The 26,378-nt window shown below is 29.5% G+C and overlaps 1 protein-coding gene across 17 annotated transcripts in view; it reads left to right on the top strand.

The window, feature by feature from the left end:
- The window catches only part of Pde8 (phosphodiesterase 8), a 173,401-nt gene that overhangs the window by 50,028 nt on the left and 96,995 nt on the right, over positions 1-26,378 (top strand). For 8 of the 17 annotated variants that reach the window (XM_088184954.1, XM_088184952.1, XM_088184955.1 and 5 more), the window contains exons 2-3: positions 6,268-6,758; positions 7,260-7,491. In XM_088184954.1, the coding sequence (XP_088041080.1) occupies positions 6,690-6,758; positions 7,260-7,491 (301 nt within the window). In that variant the 5' untranslated portion in view covers positions 6,268-6,689. Of the gene's footprint in view, positions 1-6,267; positions 6,759-7,259; positions 7,492-11,572; positions 13,309-26,378 lie in introns of those variants that run through there. The other 9 variants (XM_088184957.1, XM_088184950.1, XM_088184967.1 and 6 more) reach the window with 7 other exon arrangements.

Below are 26,378 nucleotides of genomic sequence, written 5' to 3' on the forward strand. Positions count from 1 at the left end.
TTTCACAACGTTTTAAAGCTCTCTCGTCGCTTCTTCATAATCGAAGTAAATCTAAATTTGTATAAACTTTTCGTACTGTTTGTACTTAAATTCGACGACGGTTACATGAATACAATATTTTCTCCAATTGCATTCGAAACTAAAGCACTAACACTAATTCATGAAAAAATTACAGTCGACGTTGTGAATTATTGCCACTCTTATTATCATTGCTATGGTTATTTCCATGAGGTTCGTTTTGAATGGCGCCGCGCCGAGGAAAATGAAAAGGAAGTTAGCGTGCCAGCTCATGGAAAATCGCCTTTACTTCTACAATTCTACAGTAAATGCCATTTAAGTTCCGCGCTTACCTTCCGCTTTTATTATTTCGTATTATACTGATATATGAATGCATTTTGCAGCTCTTCAACGGTTGTTTTTACTCATCATAAGCTTATTACGAGCTTTTTGCCAGAATGCACATTTTGCACGAAGAAAATGTATTTAAAATTGCTTTATAAAATGGAATATACATAAGTATAAAATATTTATTATAGCAAAATATTAACAATAATATTTGATACATAATATATATAAAATATTATTTTTCTAATAAAGCATATATTATACGCTTTATTAGAAAAATAATGCTAGCTAAAATATTAAATTATAATAAATTACTGACAACAGTGTAGCTGAACTATGCTGATATATCATTAAATAGTTCAATGCTGTAGAAAAATAATGTTTTTTTATAGTTCACGAGATATCGTATAAATATATATTGTTAATGTTATATATGTATGTATGTATATATTGTTTAAAACATCTGCTCTGCTTAGTGTAGTATTATTTCATGAATATCATCGTTATTAAAAATAAATGAGACATTGGAAGGACCTTTATACGATTTTATTATCTACATTACTAAAGTAGTACTAATATCATACACATATAATTTATATACAATTGTGCTATTACTTTTTCAATACAAATCGCTCATTTTATCTATACGACTAGGTAGATTTCTCATTTTTTCGAAACTTCTTGAGAAATTTCGCTTAATAAAAAAGTAAATGTCATCATGTAAATATATATGTATACATATATTATTGATAAACGGAGAACTGAATGATCGTTAATGAGAACAAACTTTAATAGGATGATGATTTATTACAATATAATGGACGCGAATAATCAAAGGACCAGAACGTATCGATCTATTTCGATTAATTACAAGCGTTGATTTACAAACTAATTTCGGGCTTCCGTATTTCTACTTAGATTGTAGGGAAAATTGACAATAATAGCTGTTGCTAATTTGCATTTTTCATACTTTAAACAAGGTAAAGATAAAAAAAACCCCTGTGGATTTAAAAAAAATATACGATTAAAGTTTTCCGAAAGTCAAATTTTATGGCAAAACTCTGTCAAAAGCCCCCATACATTTTTGCAATCTGTCGATTTCTACGCGAATATAATACTAATTAGTTGGAAGATGTATTTAATCTTTTTTTTTTGCAATCTGTCGATTTCTACGCGAATATAATACTAATTAGTTGGAAGATGTATTTAATCTTTTTTGGCATTTAAATATTTTTGCTCTCTATTAAAAGCTTCCAAGAAAGCAAGCATATTTTTAAGCATCTCGCACGGACCCACTCTTTTTATGCAGTGGTATAAAAAAAATGAAAAACCCTTAAAATTATTCGAATAAATTTTATTTATTAAAATCTCGTGAAATGAAAGTTCACGATTTGCTCAATTTCTTGTGAAATTCTTGAAAAATAATTTTCGCAAAAAATACTATGTACGACCTAAGGAAAATACAAATTTTTGTCATGTGAATTAATATTCAACGGTTCACTTCGTCCATATTGTGCTATGATAGAAAAATTATTATATTAAATAACAGTAATATAAAAGAATAAAGGACATATTAGAATATATGCTGTTATATTTTTTAATCATAATTAAAGTATAATATTTTTAAAAAGTTTAATTAGGAATGGATTGTTAATAATCATCAATAAAATCATTTTTTTTAAATAAACGGCAATCTAATGCCTTTCCCTCCTTTTCACATTATAAACGTCACTCTTTTCACTTTAAATTAAATATTGTTTTTCTCAAAGTTATTGTCATAAACATAAAAAGGTTGGCGGCTAGGATTTGCTAGACGTTTTTACGACTGAAGTACGGTGAACTCAGACATTCACGATAACCTAAGGGAAAAATAATGTGTTGCCAAATAAGAAAAATATCATTTCTATTTTTTTTATTAATATCTCTTATATTTATTGTATATATATAAACGACAGTATTAATAAGAATATCTTTAAGCCAGTTTAATTTTCTATTTCTATAAAATTTATTTTTTAAATGTATTAGATTTAGGTTAATGTAAAAGTTTTATCATAATATTTTTAACTAATTGAATAGTCTTTTTTTATTTAATCAATATATATTGACTTTAGTTGCTACTAAAATTTACCATATTTATTATATATTATAGCTATAAACTTCTATACAGAAATGAGTTGAAGGATGTTTTAATTTATTTCATATCACTACCTAAATAAGTGAAAGACTAAAACCAAACAATATACTGGAAGCTAGATATGATCCCAATTCATTTATCTCAATTTAGGTTGCGTTATCATCGCTACATGTGGTCGCGCGTTGTCGTGATGAAAAATATATTTTCTGTTCACTAATTTAGGTTATTATTTTGATGAGCGCTCTTTACTTTTCCTAATTGTACATAATTATGTTCGGATGTTTTTTGATTTTGTTCCAGAAACACATAATATCCCACAAAATACAAAGCATATTTTTAAGGAATAACCACTTTTCATCTCCTTTTACCAATCGATGTAAAAAGAGCTCGTGTTTTTGTCTTGCACTCAATTATATGAATTGAGCGAGTGATTAAATTTGCGACCGAAATTTGATAAGGGACCCAGACATCAGATCATGAGAGCAAATGCCTCATTGCGGATGATTAATTTGTTCATATAATCAACGCAATTATCATAGTTGTTTTACAGTGATAAGCAGTAATTATAGCCATCGATTTTTCATCATCAGTCTTTATATACTGGTCAGTGGTTTATCAGAAGATCGAATAGAGTAAAAAAAATAATTTATACAAATGTTTATATGATGCCCTTATGGCATATAAAAAATTAACTTTTTCAGCAAATATTGTTCTGTTTTAGTTTTAAATATGTATTACCTTTAACAGGTATATAAGTTATTTATGTTTTATACTTGATTATTCCGCTGTTTTCTCGGTGCAACCAATGTTAATATTTCGTTTATGATTATGATTAAATCTTCTCAAATATGAACGTTAACACGAACAAAACTTACATATAAACAGCGGGAGCGTTTCACAGAGTGATAAGTTTAGTTGCCGTTTGTGCAATTTAGTCAAGTTTCTACATAAAGACTTCAACGAATTGCTCGTGCATACCGAGCGCAATATTCAAATGCTGAAGTGACTACATATGTATATAAACTATATTGCTATAAAAGCAGCCCTCAGTATAATAATTTAACAACAGAAATGTATGTCCAATTAGGTAAAATATATAGTTAAAAGAATTTAAAGAACGTGGCCGTTTTAATTAAAAATAAAAATATTTTTTTTTTATAATTTGAATTAGGCGAAAGGCGCATAACATTATATTAACATGATTTCGGGGTGGTACATTATCTGGGGGCGCATATTGAAAGACTGACGCCTCGGCGGAGAGTGTTGTTTGTCTTTATAAGACGGGGTATTCAATGGGGATGGCCGGCCAAAGACGAGAGCTTTGTGAATAGCTGCTTGCAATGATGGTTCGACAAGCTAAGAGTTCAAAGAAAATTTAGCTTATTCGAATAAAATAATATGCTGTTCTCTTTGCTCTACTTGACAACCCAATATCAACTGTTGCTTTTTTGGGCGCATGGCAAAATAAAGAGGTCCTAAGAAGCACTCAGAAATGTAATTTATCAACGATTATTTTTTATGGTTTTATCACTTTCTTATCTCTCTCGAAAAGTAGTTCAGAGAAACGTCGCCACGATTCCAAATTATTAAATATTGAATATTATATTTATCGAACTCTTTATTTTCTATGTAAATATAACGTATATCAAAATTCATAAATATATTTGCTTATTGTTTAGTTCTGGTCATGTACCTATGTCAAAGAATAACATTATTATTACTATTATTATTTTTATAAAATATAAAACTACATTAAAGAAAAGGTCAATGACGTAAGCAAACCTTTATTTGTCTGGGTTTAATATAACTTTTCTTAGAACAGGTCTGCATCAAAATAACCTATGACTTGTATTTGATTTAAAATAAGATATATATTACAGAAACTTATATGCTCTAAACCTCTAAGTATATATTAATAAAAATAACAACAAATAGACATGCTCATATTGATTCTAGACGTCACATATTTATGTCATAAATACATCACCATAACATATCAAATGACGTCAATGCTTTATAAAATACTGAATATATACAATGGTAAAAATAAATTTATCAAAACAGTAAATTTTAAATTTATTTTTCATTAAAAAGTTCTCTATTTAGTTCTCTAAACTATATAATACGTTTAAAAGTATTTAGTTTTTATGTTTTTTATTTGTTTATTTTATACTTCTTAATCATATTAAGATTGGATCATAACCTTTTTTAAATTGCTCTAATAGATTTAAGTATTTGCAATACTATTATGTGTTTATTTTATTTATAAATCTAAGATTGTGAATTAAAATTGGATTATTGCGTCACTCCTAAGCAGTGGTTGGCGGGGTGTCACGATAAAATGGGCAGAACGGTAACCGACATAATGTTAACGACTAAATGTTCATGCGACATGGTGATCCTCGGCATAATGTTAACATTATGTATATATAAATAATTATATATTCTATAATATTATAATGTAGTATATTTACAAGGAATTGTAAGTTTTGAAACAAATTTAAAGTTTTATAGGTGTTGTATTTCACAAATATTTTATAATGAAATTTTTTTTTTAAAAAATAAGTGTTATTAGTTAAACACAAGACAATAATAAATAAAATACATGGATTAAAAAACAATTGTATATAAATATAACATATGCATATAAAACATATAAACGTCAAAGGTAAAAATTAAAAATAGATAATGTGAATGTCATATAATATTTTTATATATTTACGAAAATAGTATATATATAAAAATAATTTTATATTATTAGAGAATACATATTACATTATTATTAAATAAATAACTTTAATTTATATATGTATGTATGGATATAAATGTTAACATTTTGTCGTGTTACCATCCAGAGGAATTGTTGACATGACCATCGATATTAAAAATCAATTTGCAGAAGGAATAAAGAAATCGAGATGTTTTGCGATGAGCTGTAATAATTGTGTATAATTAATAAAATATATGTCAATAATTTTTAGACTTTGATTTCAGTCTGATGTGTCACTATTTACTTATAAGTAATTGATTGTGTTTTATCAATTGTAATGTATTGTGCTAACGTTTGTCATACCGCAAAAAAATTCAATAAATAAATAATTGTATGTTTGAATTAATCTGTAGTAACAAAATAGTTTAAATATTGAAAAACAAAATAGTATATTATTAATATAAATATAAATAAACGGTTGTTATAGTGAAGAAGACATGTTAACAATAAATTACATCAATCGTACTGGTTAATAACTGAAATAAATCTATATTACAATATAAATAGCAATTTATATTTTATACAGATGATTAAACATCATATTAACTTCAGCACACCTTGGATCAACTAATTATTAAGGTTTGCATACAAATCATCTTTAATTTTATTTTACGGTTCTTGTACATATGTATTATGTATAGTTCGACCATTTTAGCTACGATATTTAATGTTATGAGCCATTCATAACGATCAGAAAGTATGATATGGATGCGAACACGTTACAATGTAAATAATTCGCAGTTATTAATAATCGATTATTGACTAATAAAATATACTAAATAAAGCTTAATGCTAGAATTGACACACTTTAAACAGAAATGGAAAACTGATACCTTCAAAATGTTGCAAAAAAATATATTAGATTTACATCGCAGTGTTGAAAAAATTATATTATTGATGTGATGTGAAATACGATAGGTTTTCAATTTTTTGTATTATATGTAGATGCTTCTGCGGAACTGTACATTTGATATTATTGTCATACCATGTTTTAACATATTTTTATTTTTATTTTCAGATCGCTTATCATATGAAAAGCTCGCATTGGATCATAATGCCGCCTAGGAAGTGCATTGACCAAAAGTAAAGTTGAATATGAATGTAAAAATGAAAATAAGCTAATAAGTGTATAATATATATTTACTATATATTATATATTTTAAATAAAAAAAAACGTGTATAAAATTGAAAAGGTGCTTAATTTTTATGAAGAAATATTGTGATTGTTTCATAATAATTGTACAGTTCAATTTAATTTAATTACGGGTTATATAATATTAATTAATTTATTCATTCTATAAAAATAATCATTTAATTAATTCCATACAATACGCAGTGTTTGTTTGTGATAATAGTGAATTAAATAATTGTTAAAAAATGGTGTCATTAAAAATAATATGTTTCATTCGAGATAAGTGAGTGTTGAAGAAATTATCGAAGATGGGGTGTACTCCAAGCATGCTTGACCACAAAAAAGGTCATAGGGACAGTACAGGGTCACAAGATCAGGTTAGTATCATAATGATTTTTATTTATAAAAAAATAACGGATACAAGATATATCGATTTAAACACTGTATAATCTATTTTCGTTTTAAGGTAGAATAATTTCTGACTCGAAACGATTTCTTAATTGGGTTCAATTAGCAACAACAGTAAATTACGATTAACGAAGGATCAAATTGTTAATTTTCAATTGATGGCAATTATTTATTTTATATTCAGAGTTTTCTAAAAATACATCAGCACTTTCAGTTTGTATACTATTTCATGTCTAATAATAAATTACCGAGAAAACTTATTAGTGCTTCTAATCTGAGATCATATGAAAGGGCGTGAAATACTGTGTAGACTTTATAAAAAACAGATTCTTTGTTTGATTTTTTACCTTGACTTTTTAGTGGTATATTACTGGTATCACGGACTACTATGGTTTACATTAGGGAATTAAATTAATCAAATGTTTTTGTTTTTAAGAATCCAACTTTTAATAAGTATGGTGTATTTGTAGGCTTACCATTACATTTTCAAGGTGCTCGGTGGGAGCAAGGGTGGCTCCGCAGGATGCCCCTGCGAGGTGGCAGCCCCCTGTACATCTGTGAAGGTGGACGCCCCGCGAACTGCCCCCCGCGCCTCCATGGACTCGGACGGGTTCAGCGTGCAGCTCAGCGGCAAAAAGGACAGCTACGTATCCCAGATGGGCAACAACTTCACCACATCGCTACACATCAAGAGAATATCCGGTGAGTGTACACACAAATCTGTAAAAGATAAATGAAAAAACACCATACAAAAACTCACATATAGGTTATACAATTTGTGTTTATTTAGGTCGTAGATTATTAATAACAATTAAAGGGTTCCGAGGCAGTCGCTAATCTGCCTTCATTTTGTTATGTAAACTTTAGTAATGCATATTCAGTCACATATTTAAAAAAAAATTACTGTCGATTTTAGAAAAAAAATACGCACTAGCCTTCTAAAGCGCATATAATAGGAGTATAAGGAGTTTTGTTATTATTCAAATGCATTAAAGTGTAATTTGCCTCTACTTTTAGGTAAAAATAATAGAACCAGTATAGCACAAACTATATAATTTATTGGTAGATAATGACAGATTCATAAAATCACATAAAGCATATTAAAATAAAATATCAATAGCCTTTGAAAAAATGTAGTAAACAAGCATTTATGGAATCTACTATATATATATGCTATGTGGAGAATATTTTTACACGCTTCTACTACATATATATTAATATTAGTAGCCTGTAGCTTAACTTATTTATATTTACATTTTTGCTACCACTTTGCTAGTAAAAGTGGGTATTCGCTCTAATAATTTTGCGCTTTGCGCTCGAAATTCATTGTTTTATCTATATTGTTTCAATAGCTTTTATCGTCGGGTCATAATGTAATTAAAAATCTAGCACGATTGTAATAATTCGACTGATAAAATTGCACTTTTAACTGAATCCTATATATCGAACAGCTTTTCTCGTGCATAATAAAACGCATTTGTGAAAATTTAATCTAGTACATCTGACAAGTAGTGAGACTTCTCTATTAGGTAGCAAATCTAATTCAACCCTTCACAGAACTCGACGGTGATAGTGTGGAAACTAATTTCGGTAGAAGTACTCATATTTTACTGGGATATCCAGTTCTCAATACGTTGACGAGGGTACTCGAAATTTATCATGATTAAATTCGTTGTTTACGGATTAAACATGCATTGTTGGATATTGTGTGATTAAGGGATTTTTAAATTTAGTATTTTACATTTTAATATGATGGATTATGTGGGCTTATTCACATTAAATTTAGTATTATAATAGTATTTTAACCACAATTATTACTTTTATTTTTATAACATTTGGGATTGCATCTAAATCGTTAAACATTCAGGAACCTCGCGCTTGTCTCGCATTATACTTGTTTCTTAATGTATTACATTTTTTTGTGCATAACGGCTCAATAATTTGCCGCTGTGTTGTAAAGAATAACGGCATTTGATGCGACAAGTTTTTTTCTCATGGTCAATTTCAATGAAAGTTTAAAAAAATAAAAATATGTTGAACAGTGTAATCAAATTTGGCAAATAGGAAAGAAAATTATTATTTTATACACATTTGTATGTGTATATATTTATTAGGTTATTGCGCATGAAGTGGTTAATATTTTTAGTGTGATATTAAACGGTATAATTTTATTAGTTAAAAGTTTTTTCCAACGATTTAACATTAAATGAATTTATTGTGTATGAAAGTCTTAATTTTTAGAGGTTATGACTTATTTAAAAGATTTATTAATATCACTTTGATTATTTAATTTAAGAGAAAGGTCAGAGGTATATGGGGGATGAGACCAAATTTCTAATTCTAACTCGTTCAAATTTGCAACAGTAATTAGTATAGTAGGAGTGTTGCATTATCTTGGAACAATATTGCTACAAGCCTATTTACTAAAATCGGATCTTCTATGGATTGTTTTAATTTCCATATAATATTATTTTGCTGAAACGGTTAATAAATAATTCACTTAAAATACCTCTATATTGTCACGATAATTGTTTTTGGATGCAAACTCAGTTACGGAGCTTCTTTCCTGTCTAAGTATTGTCCGAGTCTTTTCCGGAGTAAAGAATTTATTTATTATCGCAGGTTTGATTCATTTTAAGAATGTGTGCCTAATTTTTCTGGGAACTAATAAGGAATAGAACCTGAAACGTAGCTATTTTTTCTTTTCGGTAAGTTATGTGGTACCAATTTTTCTATTTTTTCAACGTTACTATGAATACAGATCTCTAAGCCTGCTGCGAGTGTCTTATAAGTTGTTTATCAATATTGCTTAATCAACGGAAGATAGAGCACTTTAATTGAGGCTAGGATCTTAAATTATTCGTAGTTTTTAATGGTTTTTTAATTAGTGCAAAAAATCAATTAATTGCCTGTTAAATATTATTAAATTGAAAACTAATTATTGCTTAATAATAATTATTTTATTAAATCATTAATTCCTCTCATAATCGTTTTGAATTTTATAAAATATGCATAACATAATGCTGTAAGAATTACTGATAAGTGAGGACGTTCAAAAGTAAAATGCTTAATTTAAAATCAGGGACATCATTTCATATTTCTAAATCATCACAATTAAGATTAATTCAGTAAAATTGATGGAACATTTAAAATACATAATTTTATTAAATTTATTTTATATACAATAGCTAATAATGTTTGGAACAAATTTTGTATACATATTTAAAATTGTATATACAGTTTTTTGCGGATTTGCATATAAATTAAATAACTAGAAATACACTAGTCACGATCGCATTATTGTACTGATTGAAATAAAATATTTTGCGTCACGAAGCAACAGAAAAATGTAACACGAACTTTTGAAAAATTTGCGACGTACATCTGTTTTTGAAATAAACGTTAAACGATAATAAATGGTGAGTCTTTCTGGAAATTGTTTCGTTCAATGAATGAATTCTGCGAGTTTCGGTCATAGTAGACACGCCGATAAATGTATTTTGTAGGCGTAAAAGCTTTTTTGTTGTTGTTGTGAAAAGGCGTCTCATTGTCTCGCATTTCGAAACCCAAAACGACCACCTGTGTTGCTCAATTATACAAATTATTTCATTCTAAGATTTAAAAAATTTCATTCAAACGAATATTTTACGAATAATCGATCAATTATTCGAATATTCATATAGTTCAAAATCGATTGAGAATCCTGATTGAGGCTCATTTTTAATTTTAATGTCATCTGTACAGTTCTCTGACTAACGGTATCCTCGCCAAGTTCCAAATTTATATCTCCCGTGGCCTACAAAACAGAATACGTAAATATTTTGTTGACACTATAATACTTAGATTTGATTGAAAATAAGAAAAAAATAAACACAGCACCCGTCATTAAATAAATAAATAGGTATGTTCTAATCAACGTCCGTTTTCGACTGAGTAAAAATCGATTACTTACTATAAAACAATCTAATATATAATACAAAAATTCACGAACAAACACCTTGTATTTTTGGATATCAAGGAAACTTGTTGCACAGTAAACATATTTTATATAAACTTAAATAGTTCGCGGCTGTTATTCTTGAATCCATTCTTGAAATCCGAACGCAAACAAAACCGAACGAGAATTAGGTCAATTAATAAAATCGTTTCTGCAAATTAAATATGATTATTTTATAGATAAAATTTTAATAACAAGATATTTATTAGATAATATGATATTCTTGTGAATTACGATTTTGATAACAAAGTATTTTTAACAAGTTAAATTTCGAACGCGATACTAAAGTTTTCCATTGCGAAGTTTAGGTGAAGTTTTATAAACAAAGACTTATGGGTTATAAGGTGCAAGTTCGACTCTGAAAGTATACCGTGTTTATAATTTGTTTTTTTCGAAACATAAACACTGTTTAATTCGTTTTTTTTTGTATTATTATAAATGTTATTATAAGGTCAATTTAAGGCATTCAATAATCATTTGAGATCGTCTCTCGTCCGATCAAATCAAAACACGGGACGAATCGATTAAGCCCAAAACTCATTATTGCGGATTAGCGTCCGCGGAACGGTTATCCGAAACATTACCGTTATCTTATCTTATCTGGGTTAATTGTACTATCGATTTAATATCCCTCTTTGACGTCATACGCAGTACGCGTTTCCCTATTCAAAAAGCTTTTGGACCTCGTCCAAATTTCCATCGAAAAATTATACATTATTCATTATTCAATAAATAAAATTCTACTCGAGAAAAAACCTTTGAATAATAAATACACTCGAGTAAAAGTAGGAAGAGAAAATGCATTTAACGATTGTTCGATGCATTCGATTTGTCGTTTTGCTTGTTGTTTCGCTTTCATTCAGTTGCGCAAACGGTTCTCGGTTGGACACTTTCCATTATTCCCTCAGGTGCACTTTAAAATAATTGTTTGCTTCGAATGTGTTTTTATCGAGGTGAAGTTATTGTAGCGATGATAACATATATAACTGTAGTGCGATATTTAGTATTTTAATATTTAATGTAAATTATTTTAGCGTTCGGTAGCTGTTGTTATGTGTTTAGCTTGTTTACCTGTCATTAATTTCGTTTGAGTGGATAAATTCGTTTGGCTTTTCATATTTTCCTGTGTTTGCTCGCTGTTCCTTTTTCTTTTCAAACGTTTGCGTATTAAACTTATATACAAGTGTTAAAAAATATTTTTTTGATTCAACGCTAATCATAATATGCAGATAACAGTAAAAATATGTACATTGAATGTAAGGTATAGCATAGACTCAAACGGATGTGAAGTTTAGTATAAGAGTCTCATTTATAATATATTCAGAAAGTCTGTTCCGATTTATTGAATCTCTATGCTTTATATATATATATATTTTTATGTTTTATTAGTATGGACTCAATCCTGTAAAAGGTTTCAAAGACTTCTGGACGTTAAGTGGACGCTTTATATCTCATAATATATTTACTGTTACATTGCTGGAGAAGAATAAATTAAAACGGACAGTTATTAGCAAGAGTATTTTTATTATTAAAATTTGCGATATTATAATCACTGGACTGCTAAAATCAGTTTATCAAAAATATCAGAAAAATGTTAAAATCACAGGGATTGAAATATTAGATGGCTCTGGGAAATCTGTAAATATAATTCCAAGATTTTTTAAACTTTAAAATGCTTAAGTTCAAAAAGCACTGATTGGAATCCGACGCAATTTGTTGTTAATGAAACGAAGAAGACCATTTTTTATGGTTTCACTATATCGATTGCTTTAAATGTGAATTGGCTAATTTCATACTTGTCAACAAAAAGAAACTGGATGGCTCATTTCATTGCTTATTTATTGAAATTGAGTAAAAGCAAAATCTTTACAAGACCACGCTTATGTATAAATTGGTTGTTTTATCGATTTTGTAAGATATTTTATGATGTAAATTAGACTTTTATAAAGCATATTTAATTACAATCTGTAAAGTACAATTAGAGTGATGGTGTCAGTTTTATACGAAAATATATGTACAATGTATGGTTTTTTACATATGTGTGTGCGTATTTCGTAAACTTTTCTTTCACTGATCTCGCAAGAAAACTACTCGACCGATTTTCGTTTCGTTTCGCTGACGTCGTTTTTGTGGTATTCGGTTATACCCGAATTTTTTTCAGCGTTCAGTGATAACTAAAACCGGTTACCGTGCGATTTTCGGCGATCGGGTCAAGGTCGAGAAGCGTCTCGGACGCTGTTTGGCTTTTGATAGACGACGTCGTTATCGGCACACGGCGCTCGTGACGCAGGATTATTTCGGTTGTTTTATTGACACTCAGATTGGAAAATTGTCACGGAGTCGCGTTGTTATACAACTGGACGAGAATAGTACCGGCCGCTGTCAGAGATAGCGAACTTGTGAGCTGATAACGGGCGGCTTGCTTCTCTGCTCTTCTCTATCTAGTCGGTGAACGTCATTGTTCTTGGACGTCTTTGGTGGGACACCGAGAGCAGAGCTGGATTTTTCTAAAGATGTTGACAGTTAGTGATAGATTAGTTATATTTGATTTAGATGTTTGACTATTTTAATGGTGATTATTGAGCGCAAAGGCGGTTCTTGAAGAGAATCGATAATAAGTCTAAGTATTTTTAAAATTTAATTATTTTTTAACTGGTTGTTACTGTTTAAAATTAAGTTTGTTATCGAACGGTTACCGTTTAACTTAACAACAAATAGCGTTTAATTTATCAACGCGATGCTTGACAATTTATTTTAAGCATCACCGTCTTTATTCTTCATTGAAATAAGCAAGAGTTAAATATTATATATTTATTTAGCTCTTTTTTATTTGTGTTTTATTTTACATGAAAATATTTCATTGTTTGGTCTGGAGTTATAAAGTTTCATTGAAACGATCCTTTTATAATTACTTTTGTAAGCTTAAAACTTTCATAAGTTCATCCACGTTGATTTGCTTAGTTATTTTTAGATATTTTAAACAAAATCACAATAAAGTTGTCATTTTGTTTAAAACATAATTTATTTATAAATTATTTGTGAAATTACTCTAAATATGCGATGTTATTGTAGACTTATCTGCGTCTCATAGATCTGAAGATCGGGTTGAACTCATGGTTATCGTGAAGAGGGAAGCGGCTGCTTCCGCTCGGTCAATGCTCGGCTTAAATTCACTTTTACTTTGCCTACAAAATGAAATTCCTATAGTAACGAAAATATTTTTTTATTTGAAATCCGTGCATATTATTTGTTGAATACGATATTTCCATGGCTTAGAACTATTAGCTTTAAAGCAAAAAAATGACCTCATTGTAGGGAATTAATCAAAGATGTAAGATATCCAAGTAGAATAATATTTTCCTTTTAGTAAAAGAGGGCCGAAATAACGGCCCATCCACCTATGCACAAAATCCCACCGGTCGCAAATTTAAAAAATATTTTTAACATGTTTGATATTTTTGTATTTTTGTGTATGCGCGACGTGTCAACATAAAAGGAATATATTTTGTTTATCTTAGGCAAAACAGAGAAATAACCGCGTCTTTTTAATGATAGGGTTAGCTGGCGAAGTAAAAACAAAAGCAAGTATTGCATATACGATACTCTTTCTATTATTTGAATATTTTTTTCTCCATTCAGACATATTTTCACCCAAATATTAGCAATAAATCAGTCAGTAATAATTATATACGAATGAAAAATGTATTCGAAAAAATTTCGTGAAATGTATCGTTTTTAAAAAAAAATACTTTTTCATTAAAAAATAATGCAATTAAATTGTAGCTAAAATTAGGTTGTAATAGACGATATATTTAAAATAAATAATAATTAAAATGTATTATTGTTGTGACAATTAAATATTATTGTTTTTTATTACCTCACATCATTGAGAGTACACAAAAAAGAGTTTTTAAAGACGTGTCTGGGATTAAAAGAGTTATGCAGTATTTAGGTATTTTTTATCACATAATATTTACATAAACATTTGTACCTCAAATTTAATTATTGATACTTTTAACATGCGTAGAAATAAATTAATATACAAGAGATAAATCTTTTTTAAATAAATATTATTGCTATATTCTAAAATTAATATTAAATGTGCAATACTTAAAATAAATCACATCTCATTACAAAAATATCATACCCATTAATCGTGTAAATTGTTACACGTACGTCTTTGTCCAATATTACGAGTACTATTGGGCGAAGACAATGTAGTAAGATTTTCGGGGGTTTATGTAAATAAACGTTTTCCTGTCGTTCACTCACAGTTTTTTTTTACTAAATCTACCGATAGAGACGTATAAAATACTTTCCATGTCATCGATCGTTGATTCTCCACTCAGAATATTTATGGATCCTTATCTTATAAATTGAAATTGAAAGCCATAATACCAATGAGCTCCATAAATATTGTGAATTGCCACCCCCTTGTCGCCCGTACGCAAGAATATTCACGAGTCATTTTGTCTCTTAGATCAACTTCGCCTTTTGTTCTGTTATAAAAATGAATCACTGGTTGTCGTTAATTTTTGTTGCCTTCGCTATCTGTGTAAAAAACTTTTGTATTGAGCAACAGAACCGTGTGAAATTTTTTTGAAACATAAAACGCCAAGCACATGTTATCAGTAAAACCAAACATAATACTATACAGTTCTTTCAACTTATCCCTTAAGAACTCCTTTGGTATTTCGGGTTTGTTAGCCCTCAATGTACCGATAAGAAATAAATCATTTCGTAATGGACATTGAGCTAAATAAATAGATATGAAAAAATTGTCTCTGATGCTATTTTTATATTTTGCTGTCATGTCCTTGACTTTCATCCCTTGATTGACTTATCTTTTATTATAGATTTTGCTTATATATTCTTTGTAATTTAAAATGTAAGATATTCCAGCATTGGTAGCTTCGCAAATTTTTATTCCGTATTTTCCTGTAAAATAGTGTATATTTGTCATAATTTTTATCATATCAAAATGTTGATATCATACATTATACGGATGTTCTGTGTTTTCATTACACTCATATTTAATATGCACTATAAATAATGAAAATGTATTAATACTGCTTTTATAATAAATAATGATTTCAAATGTTATTGTAAAAATTACTTACTTCGTAATTGTAATAATCCTGCTCTGATTTCGATTCGAACATCTCAATCACTTCTTTGTTATCCGAGAAAAATTCTACACTTTTAAATTCAAGATCCGATTCATTAGAATCATTATATATTTTAGCCATCGCTATGCATATTATTTAAACTGAAATTAGTTTATATTAAAATTATTTAACAAAGTAAAAATATTAAATATATTTGTTAAGTCGAAAAATATTTGAGAAGCGCAGGAATATTCTTCGCTTTAACGTAACTCTCTCGAAAACAGAGAAAAATATACTGACCCACGATTGAAACGCCGTCTGATGCGTGCGTCATAGCTCCCTAGCTCTCTTGCTCTGTCACACACACTTGTACATCTCGCTATCACACGTACAAGCGAATCCGTGCAAGCGATAAACTCACCTATTTCTCTCTAGCGAAATTCTCTGACAAAGCGGTATAATAGCAAGGCCACGTGAAAGTTGATAACACAATTTATGTTTAATTATTGAAAAATTATTCGTACAATTTGTGCAATTACGTGTCTGTTAAAACAGTAGTACAACGTTTTCGTATTTTACAAATCGTATTAAAGGTCGGGTTGAACTCTTGAGATTCAGATATTTTCTCGGGCTTCTTAGGTTCACCTTTGTCGATTTGGCGTAGCTCTGCTTATTGGAAGTTTGTCAGAAGTGAAGTGATTCTGGGTAAAGTTTTAGATTGAAGTAGCTTATGAAAGTGATTTTGTACGTAAATTTCCTTCGTTTCCGCCTCAGTGATTTGGGAGCAGAAACAGATTCTTTGTTATTGTCTAATAAAGATCTCGTCAGACTGTATTTGTGTGATGGTAATTCGAAAATCTTCTATGGAATGTATGATCCAGATGATTTAATAATTTTTATAAAAGCGATTTTGAAACTGTTAATGTATGTTCGTTCAGATACACAATATTGTATAATACCGAAGGCAAAAAATGTTGTTACTTATGAGATATAAGAAACACAAATATATAATTTTTTTGAGAATCTTTAAACAAGTCCTTCGTGACTAGGGATTCCAATCCCGGGATCCCGAATCCCGGGATCCCGGGATCCCGAACGATTTTCAATACCCGATGAGTCCCGGGATTATAAAACATAATCCCGAATTTTTCGGATTGGTTGATTTATCAAGCACAATCGAATTATTATTGACAACATTGTTATATTTCGTGTACAAACTTGCGCGAGTTGCACGTGTCATCTGTGAATCTTTGAGGCTGTGAGTCTGAACGTGCTTTTTCAGCAGCAGGCTGCATAGGAACCAAAATCAGATCAACGCTAAATGATAAAACACTTGATGCTTTGATGTTACTTCGTGAGTTTTATTCAAAATAATGTTTTCAATTAATTGTGTCTATGAATGTACATAGGTATGTACATACATTGTCAAAAGTTCATTTTTTTCTTCTCAAATAAATATTTAAGACCTTCCCTTTTTTATTTTTATTATATTATTTTCTATTTTAAGTCCAAGACTAAAATTATACGTACTTTATACATTGTACGTTATAAAAAACAGATGTAAAAATATATTGTATTATTCATTTTAAATTATTTTTATCGATAAAATAACATGAAAATTATCCCGGGACTGGTCCCGGGATCTCGGGATCGACTAATTGCAATACCGAAATCCCGGGATCAAAATTTTGGCCCGGGATTGGAATCCCTATTCGTGACTAATGCCATTGTAACGATGACTAGTGGTCTCGGCAAACAATTTTATCTGCACGTTTTATAAACCGTTTCTCTTTAAAATTTGCCTTTTTGATAAAATAAAATCATACCTGTATCATATTTTGCTTTATGAGATCTTTTTTTATTAAAAATATATGTAATTAAAAAATTAAGCAATCCTATATTTTAACATTTTTTTTCTAAGAATTAGTAGTACTCATTTCAGATACTATATATATTATATAATAAATATGTACACGAAACTATAAATAATATAGCTATTCTCAGATTGACTTGATCGAGTTTTATAACTACGACCTATGTCAACTTTTTATTATACAATATAATACTTATTTTTATTTAGAACTATGATTTATTTATTGTCATGAATATATGAATTTTAAATATAATAAATAGTTTTTTATGTGGCTTAACTTTTATACTTTATACGTTAATCATCACTTAGAACTTTCAATGGGTTTTCAAGGTGCTTTATAATGGAATGCCGATGTAAATTGCGTGATTTTAAGATAACATAAATTACGCCTTACCTTTTTAAAGATTGCACTTTAGATTATTTTCTACGGTTAATGTGTTTTAATTTGTTTAAAATTTAGGCTCATTAAATATAGTTAGGGTATTAAATTTATGCTTTGGTTTTAGTCATTGACGTGCGACGTGCATAGACGTAGATTTTCAGACATAACGTTAACGGTCTTAAAAGGAAAACGCCGAACGTGTTACTTTTCACTTCCGCTACAATGTAGCGGCGTTAACATTCTACGTCACTTTACACGTCGAGCTTTAGCAGTTATTCCGATTTTATTGCAAACGTCACGTTAACACACGCCAGACATTGTCAGTACCCTGAATTTCTAATTATGCGAGAAAATTCGCTTATTGTGTAACTTTATTTAAATCGTACAAAGCGCGTGAAAGCACGTGAATGAATTAAATAGGTTAATAAGTTAAGCCTTGGTTACTTTTCGAGACTATTATTGTACATATACATACGTTTTAAACTGTATTTATTTGATTGATGTTATTAGTTTAGACATGTATGCTATGTATGAATTTTTAATAAACCAAATAAATTAAAAGTTATCGGTTATGCAAGCTGTTAACTGTAGTAAGAGTTAAGAATCCATTACGTTCGTCCAAATGGTCATTAAACTAAATTACAAATTAGCGAGTCAATTAATCAGCTTTGCTCGCTCTCGAGCACCAAGCGAGAATTCCATATAAATTCAATGAATTAACTGTTTATTTTAAAAAAACATTTTAAAGTAAATCGATATGTTTTCATCAAAGCAAAAATAAAATCATGGTAACTCGTAGCAAAAGCTTTGACAGTATTCTGCATTTTTGAAAGGACTCGGTGCAGTATTGAAATCTGATTCTTTGGAGAGTGCTTTCAATGGTACAAAATCATAGTAGTGTATTGATTATTTATATTATAACCAAGCTTGCCGAGAGGGGACAAATTCCCAGGACCCGTTCTCCTTGAGGGGACCAACTCTGGAAAAAATCATAACAGGAATATATTTATAAAAAAAATAAAAACTGACCTCAAATAATGAATATGAACTAAACTACAGTTGCTTGCGATTTACATATATACAGATGTATTTCAGGTATAAGTTCCTTTACCCCTTTTTTAAACATGTTATACGATAAATAAAAGGAGCGGGAGATTTCCTTCCAAAGCACCCACTTTCTAGGTAGTACTTTCACAATAAATATTATTAATCAAAGGGACAGATTGTAGTTTTTGACGCGTTATTATTTATTCACATCCGATGTATAAATATTACAGCGAATGTCTATTTTTTGGTATAGTTATATTTTCATTAGTCAAGTTCAAATACATTTTCACTATCGAAAATATAATTTAACTGATAAGCGCTAATATGCTGCTCCAAAATGACTATGAAACGCAATTTTCCATTTGTTGTTCAAATCCAATCCTAATAAAATGAAAGTTCTAAAATTCATTATAGTTTTAGAACTTTCACTAGGCTAAGTCCCAAATACAAACTAAGCCAAAACATCTCTTAGGGGAAAATAGCGGAAGAAAAAGTACAGATAGACATCGCATCTCACATATTGCTCCACAGTTAGTCTGCATTTCGATATTACACTATGTTTTAAAAATATGATAGCTATCCGTACCGATATTATTAATATAAGAGGGCTGATCAAAGTATTTTCAAACAGAATTTTGTTCAATAGGAGAGCGCAAAAACAATTATCACTTCTCAGAAGGCAAAAATTCACGTCAAAAGCAATAAAATCGTGTCGGCGCCGTCGCAGTGGGAACGCTCGGTAACGAGCGTTCCCACTGCGACGACGACGGCACGATTTTATTGCTTTTGACGTGGATTTTTGACTTCTGAGAAGTGATAATTGTTTTTTGCGCTCTCCTATTGTGCAAAATTCTGTGTAGACGTGCTTAATTCGAAAGTCTTAATACGCTTGATAATCTAGCGATATTATTGCTTTTGCCTTGAGCTATAAATTCAATATATGGCAACACTGAGCAGTATGTAAATATTATGAGTAGATATTTTTAATAATTTTAATACTTAATTAAAATATTTCGCATAAATTATGATTTAAGAAAATATGTTGCAACGGTGGTTAATTTTTATATTTATTTGTAGCATAGAAGGGTTAACCCGTACCTATTATTATTTATTGAAGTTAAAATATATATAATGACATTTTTGTCATGAGGTCCGGAATCATGGTTTTCACAGGGCACAGGTTCGCTCTCGGCGGCTCTGATTATAACTCTTTGACTAGTTTTATTTTAATTTGTTCATGTGCTTTCAAAATGAAAAGGTAAATTTAGGTGTATATGTATATCGTATACTCTGTGCGATGTAAACATATGTATGCGTTTCGAGATAAATCACGTGCTTTAACCTGATTATGCTAAATAACATAATTTGGCAAAACGTTGCTGAAAAATCTGTAAATATAATTTTTTCATATTTATATATGTTTTTTTGATAAAAACAATCGACATAAAAACCAGTGGCGTCACCAACTATTAACTAATGAATGATCACGTGAGGAATCACTGGCTTCTCAATTCTAGTTTTTATTTGTTTTAAATATTGGTTTTTATTTATATTTATAGCTTTCTTACTTACATATCTTCGCTCGGTTTTGCTTCCAGTTATATTGTATCTTGACCACATATTTCATCTTAAATATACATACATATTTGGGATACTTGACTCGTGATATTTACCAGCAGAGAAGCATCTATCCCTCAAATAAAATACTGTCACACTGAGCGACTCTTCTTTTGACTTATTTATTGTCATGGTGAAGGAATTGAGGCCGCTCGAAGTGAAAATGCAAATCACTTGAATTCAATGGGATTCTGAAAATAAACACATTCTCGACTTTAAATGTGGCAGTTAGTAGGTCTTTTGTATGTGAGTGTTTTTACAACAAATCGCATTACATTGCACAGCTTTAAATAATAGGGCTCGAAGGTTAATCAATTAGTTTGCAATATGGTGTTCCACTCGGACTTAGCAGAAACTAAATTGGATAACTGGCAAGTTATTAGTCAGATATTTCAATCGAATTTTACATTGATTGCTTTTAAAATCATTCGTTTTAGCTACTTTGGTAATTATTAAAATTACGTTACTGAATTTATTATTATTATTATATTTAAATAATATTATTGTAATGCTCCTACAATCTTTTTAAGGATGAATTTCATCGTCAAACAAACATAAATAAAGTTAATCTTTTATTTGTGAATTAAAGTGAATTTAGGAGTTAAAAATGGGTTTGGTTTTTATTTGGGACAACATATTATATTTATAACGACGGCTCTGCCGTTGACGGATTTACGATTTCATTTCGGCATTTTCCGTCGCCTCAACGAGAGTCATAAAAAATGTGTGAACCCTTATCGATACGGCGGCTTTTTCATTAGATAAAGGATATGTTCGTTGTTCGACGTGACGATCTTCGAAAAATTTCGTACTCGTTCCCTGTGGTATTCGACCCGAATACGACCAACGATTATTTATGACCATTTCATCGTTGTTTATGAAGCAATTATTTAATGTTACGTGTTTGCGCACGTACAAAGGTTGTCCGAGATTTTCTTTCTTTAATCGCCATTGCGTGATAATAATTATTATTTGTCTGATGATAATTGCACAGGCGAAGAAAAATGCCTAACGAGCGTTTTTATTTATGTTTAATATCTATATATGTACATATATAATACATACGTAAAGCAAGAAAAATATGTAGATTTTTGGTTTAAAGTTCACGATAATTTGTTTTGCAATGCGCGCATGGTGGAGTTGTGTGATAAATTATAATTAACGTCATTCAAATCGATCGTTTGGATGGAAATTTATTAGTGTATGTAAAGTATAGACATTATAATTGATAAGGAATTTAATATATTTTATTGTGTATGACTATATGATCCATTCAATTCCATATGCTCTTGATAATAGTAATTTATACATGACTTTTTTAATACATACATATAAAATATTCTCTATGAGCTAAAGTAGCTCATTATTAGTTTTTAATACATAATAAGTACGACGAATTGATCATCACGAAGTCTAGCTTAACTTATTATACAATTTTACTAAATCTGATTTCCCAGACACGATTAAAGTTATAAAACACTAAGGTCCATATGGTATCCATTTGTTTTTAGTGTAAGCTTGGTCTTCAATGTTTTCGAATATATTTTATAAACGTATTTTAAGAACTGGAAATTATCTCACTTAAAAATACTCTGGTTCATTAAGTAGGATTATCTACGATTTAAAAATATTTAAAGATTGCGAGATTGCTCCTTTTGCTGTCCGAAGAATTACAGAAATTTTTCTTGTTTTAGATGAACTTATTTACTGTTTGGCTAGATCATTTTCCATTTCCAAGATGCTGTATTTTTTAACCGTCACAAGGTTCATTTATTAACTAGTGACATAATAATTATTCAATTACTGTTGCTATTTTATTAGACATATTTTATCGTCAGATTAAAGTATTATTTATTCTTGCATAAATACTAATCTTAATATATAGCATCAATAAATAAATAAAAAATATATTAATATACTTAGTTTAATATCTCTTTGTATTAGAAATAGGGATCGCAATACCAGGTATTACAAAATAAAATACCGGTAGTATAAAAATTGTTTTTTCTTAAATCTGTTCATTTTATTTCCATGGCTAAGAACTACAAAATCGACGATTCCGATATTGCTTAAAGGCAAAAACGGATAATAAAATAATGCTTATTATAAAGCAGCAATCTATACTCTATTTGCGTTAACACAGTCAGTTCGAGAGCTATATATTTCATCATACTCATAATTGAGAAAAATATGTTATGGATATACGTTTGATATACTAAATATGTCATATTTTAAACAAACGGAATTACAATTTTCTATGCATTACTTTCTCATAGAGTTTTTTTTAGAAAATCGTAACTGAAAAAAATATATTTCTGTGGTATTACCTCTGGTATAAAAAAATAGGGGGTACACAGAAGCGGTCGATCAAAGACTAATTGTTCCTAAATAAAAAAGATTTGGCACTCGTACTTTCAAAAATATTTTTTCTGACAATCTAGTGAATGAATGAAAGTGAAGGAATAAATGGGACAAAAAGGTTTTTGTACAAAGTTGTCTTATTGATTTTTATTAGGATTCGCAGACAACACAATAAAGGATCATTAGTATTTTTATAAGCATCTGAATGTAAGGACGATTGTTTAGAAGCTTCTTATTGTTTGAAATACGAAATATGCACAAACATTTAGTCGAAATATGATCTGGTTGTTTATTATATTTTCAATTAAAAAATATGAAGTTGACAATAGTTACTGCATATTCATTCAATATTTAAAAAAAAAATTCCAACTCTTGAATTCTTGGATTTTTTTCACAAAAGTTGCAAGCATGTATAAACGTTCGACTTTTTTTCGGTATTTTTTTATTATCAATTAATAAAAAAATAATAATAATGTCTACCGGTAGTAACGGTATTAACTGAAAATTCCGGTATTATTGCAATCCATAATTGAAAATTATTATTATGCAATTGACCATATTTTTATAATGTAAAAAATATATAGAACAGCTAATCACTATATGGTATTTTGAACAACATTAATATATGTCAACAGTCAATATAAATTAATAATTATTTGCATCATAAATAACCGGCTTTTAAAACGAGACGCTGAAAAGACATTTAACATTTGAGGATCATATTATGCAAGTTGCCCTGATGGCGTGTTTGGCATTCAAAGAATCTGAAAAACAAGTTACAGAGACGCATATAAATATAATTGAATTGGCTGTAAACGGTGAAGAAATTCGGCGGAATTTCAGACCGTTTCATTGGTTATATAAGCCACTTAATATATGTTGTATTCCATTAATTTAATTTTAAATTTCCGTAAACGATGGTTGAGGATGTTTGATATATTTTTCTCTGTAGGAATATATACATTTCGGATCATTGCCATTGGTTTTTTTTAGTAATTCTGCAGCAATAACAGTTGCATTCTTCCAGAGAGCCTGCGCCCCCCCTGAGATATGACGCTGCTTCCTAATTGCTCGCATCTCTAGCACTATTAATAATCAGAACGTGAAAGCTTTAAGGAAGATCGCTTTATAAAAGCGGTTTATATATAATATTAATAATTTAACAATGTAGCTTGTAATGAATTAAACATCATAACATTACGCAATGTTTAAAAATGCTTGAATTGCGCCTCTTTAAGGCTCACTAGAAAGTACCTCATGCGTCTACACAAACTATTTAGCTTTACCATGGCTTCAGCTTAAAATATAAATTTTGGGGATACGTAAAACAAATATTACTTACAATACTCAAGTAGTCCATATTATATTAATATTTAAAAAAAAATAATGTTGTTTAATATTATATATAAATCCATTAAATTTTCTGTGGGCTATAAACGGTTGATTAATACTACGCTTTTTCAGCTGGATTAATACTGATATTAATTGATATTATTTTTTTTGTGTACATATTTTAATGGAACGTATTTTGCTTGACGCAAATTATTTCCAATATATATGTATATATAGTACGGGTATTAAATTTATACTTCGCTTTGATGCTGTCATCAAGGTATAAAATAAAATCAAAACACGAGCTTACTTTTGATACGTTCACGTAGCTTTCAGATGTGCCATCCATAACAGGTGCGTTACGACAAAAGCTTTTGTGTACACCAGATAAAATCTGCAACGTTCCAGCTACCCATCGGTGGTCCAATATCAATCGGCGAGTCTCAAAGTGTCGCTCGATCATTTGGACGATTATTCACCCGCCCCTTTGTGAATTTCGGGATGCTTTCGTGATCAAAGCTATTTTTGTACTTTTTTATTTTTTCCGCCGCCGCCGTCGATACTTTTCTATTTTATCGTCCGTGAATGGTTTGTAAGCCGGCCTTTATCGAGGGATTTGCGAGATTAACTGTCGACGAAGTTATGAATACAATGTGTCTGCGTAATCCACTTTTTATTGCTCAGCGACTAAGCTATTTAGCGTGCGGAACGAGAAAATTCGATCAGAGTGTAACCGAGATTTTCCTCCTTTTATGCGCATACATTTGCCAAATTACCGCTGTAATACTCACGAAAAATTGTGTATTGTAATAATTCTTAACGTGAACGGTTCGTAGCGAATTGTGGTGATTTTTGAAAATTTTCCAGTTACGTATGCGTTACGTGCTCGAAGTGGCGTAATTTTGATGAATGTGAGAAAACGTCGTTTTGCAACTGAAATATTTAAAGCATCGTTTAAAGTAAATCTATTTAATTAGAATTTTACGTCGATTATTCAAATTTAGTTAAATTATGGCGAATACACCATTATATTCGCCCCATTGTCATATCCTTGACCTTTGATATTTGAAATATCTAGTCCAGATTTTTTTCATTTATCAATAATTTCAATGGCTAAATCGCAATTTATTTTTTCTTTAGTCGCTATGAAAGCTATAAAGCTTTCTTCATTCGAAAAAGACTTATAAAAATATTCCGACTCTTATAGCTCCCAGAATATGATTCCCTAGTAGTGAGAGAAATTCGTCCTGAGTTTTATTAGAAAAATAATTAGATTTAAATATATCCTAAATTATGTTCACCAATAGTTTCTCGCGTACCTCTGAGAGGTAAATTATTTTTCGCACAAAATAAAAAAATTTTACAACGCTTTTTTTCTTCTGTATTACTTTTCGTAACGAATTGTCTATAAAACCAATGGTTTTCAGCTTTTATTCAAAATATTTTTATTGAAGATGAGATGTAGAATTTTCATGATCGAAGATTCTGTTCGATTTTGATTACAGATAGCAAAAGATTTTCCTTCTCTAAACAAAAATAATGCACAGAAAAGAGAATAATGATGTTCAGAAAGACGGTTCGTTGGAATTAATAGATATCACGTTTTCATTTAAATTTTCTTGTATTTTAATTTCTCCTTCTTTATTTCGATCTTCAGTGGCAGTTGTAATTCGAGCCTCGATTGGTGAAGTGTTTGTATCATGTGTAATATTTGAAGTACACGCTAGCCAACTTTATAATCGTGCTACTCTGTTTTGAGTCATTTCATGCAACAGTTTTCTTCTTCTATTATAAACAGAACCATAAGATTTTCACTATACTACATGTTCTTCTGAAACAATTAAATTTTATTTATTTTATTTTAATTAATTC

The sequence above is a fragment of the Plectrocnemia conspersa genome, unplaced genomic scaffold (genome assembly GCF_051122295.1).
Source record: "Plectrocnemia conspersa isolate PC_06_02 unplaced genomic scaffold, ASM5112229v1 ptg000004l, whole genome shotgun sequence".
Classification (NCBI taxonomy): domain Eukaryota; kingdom Metazoa; phylum Arthropoda; class Insecta; order Trichoptera; family Polycentropodidae; genus Plectrocnemia; species Plectrocnemia conspersa.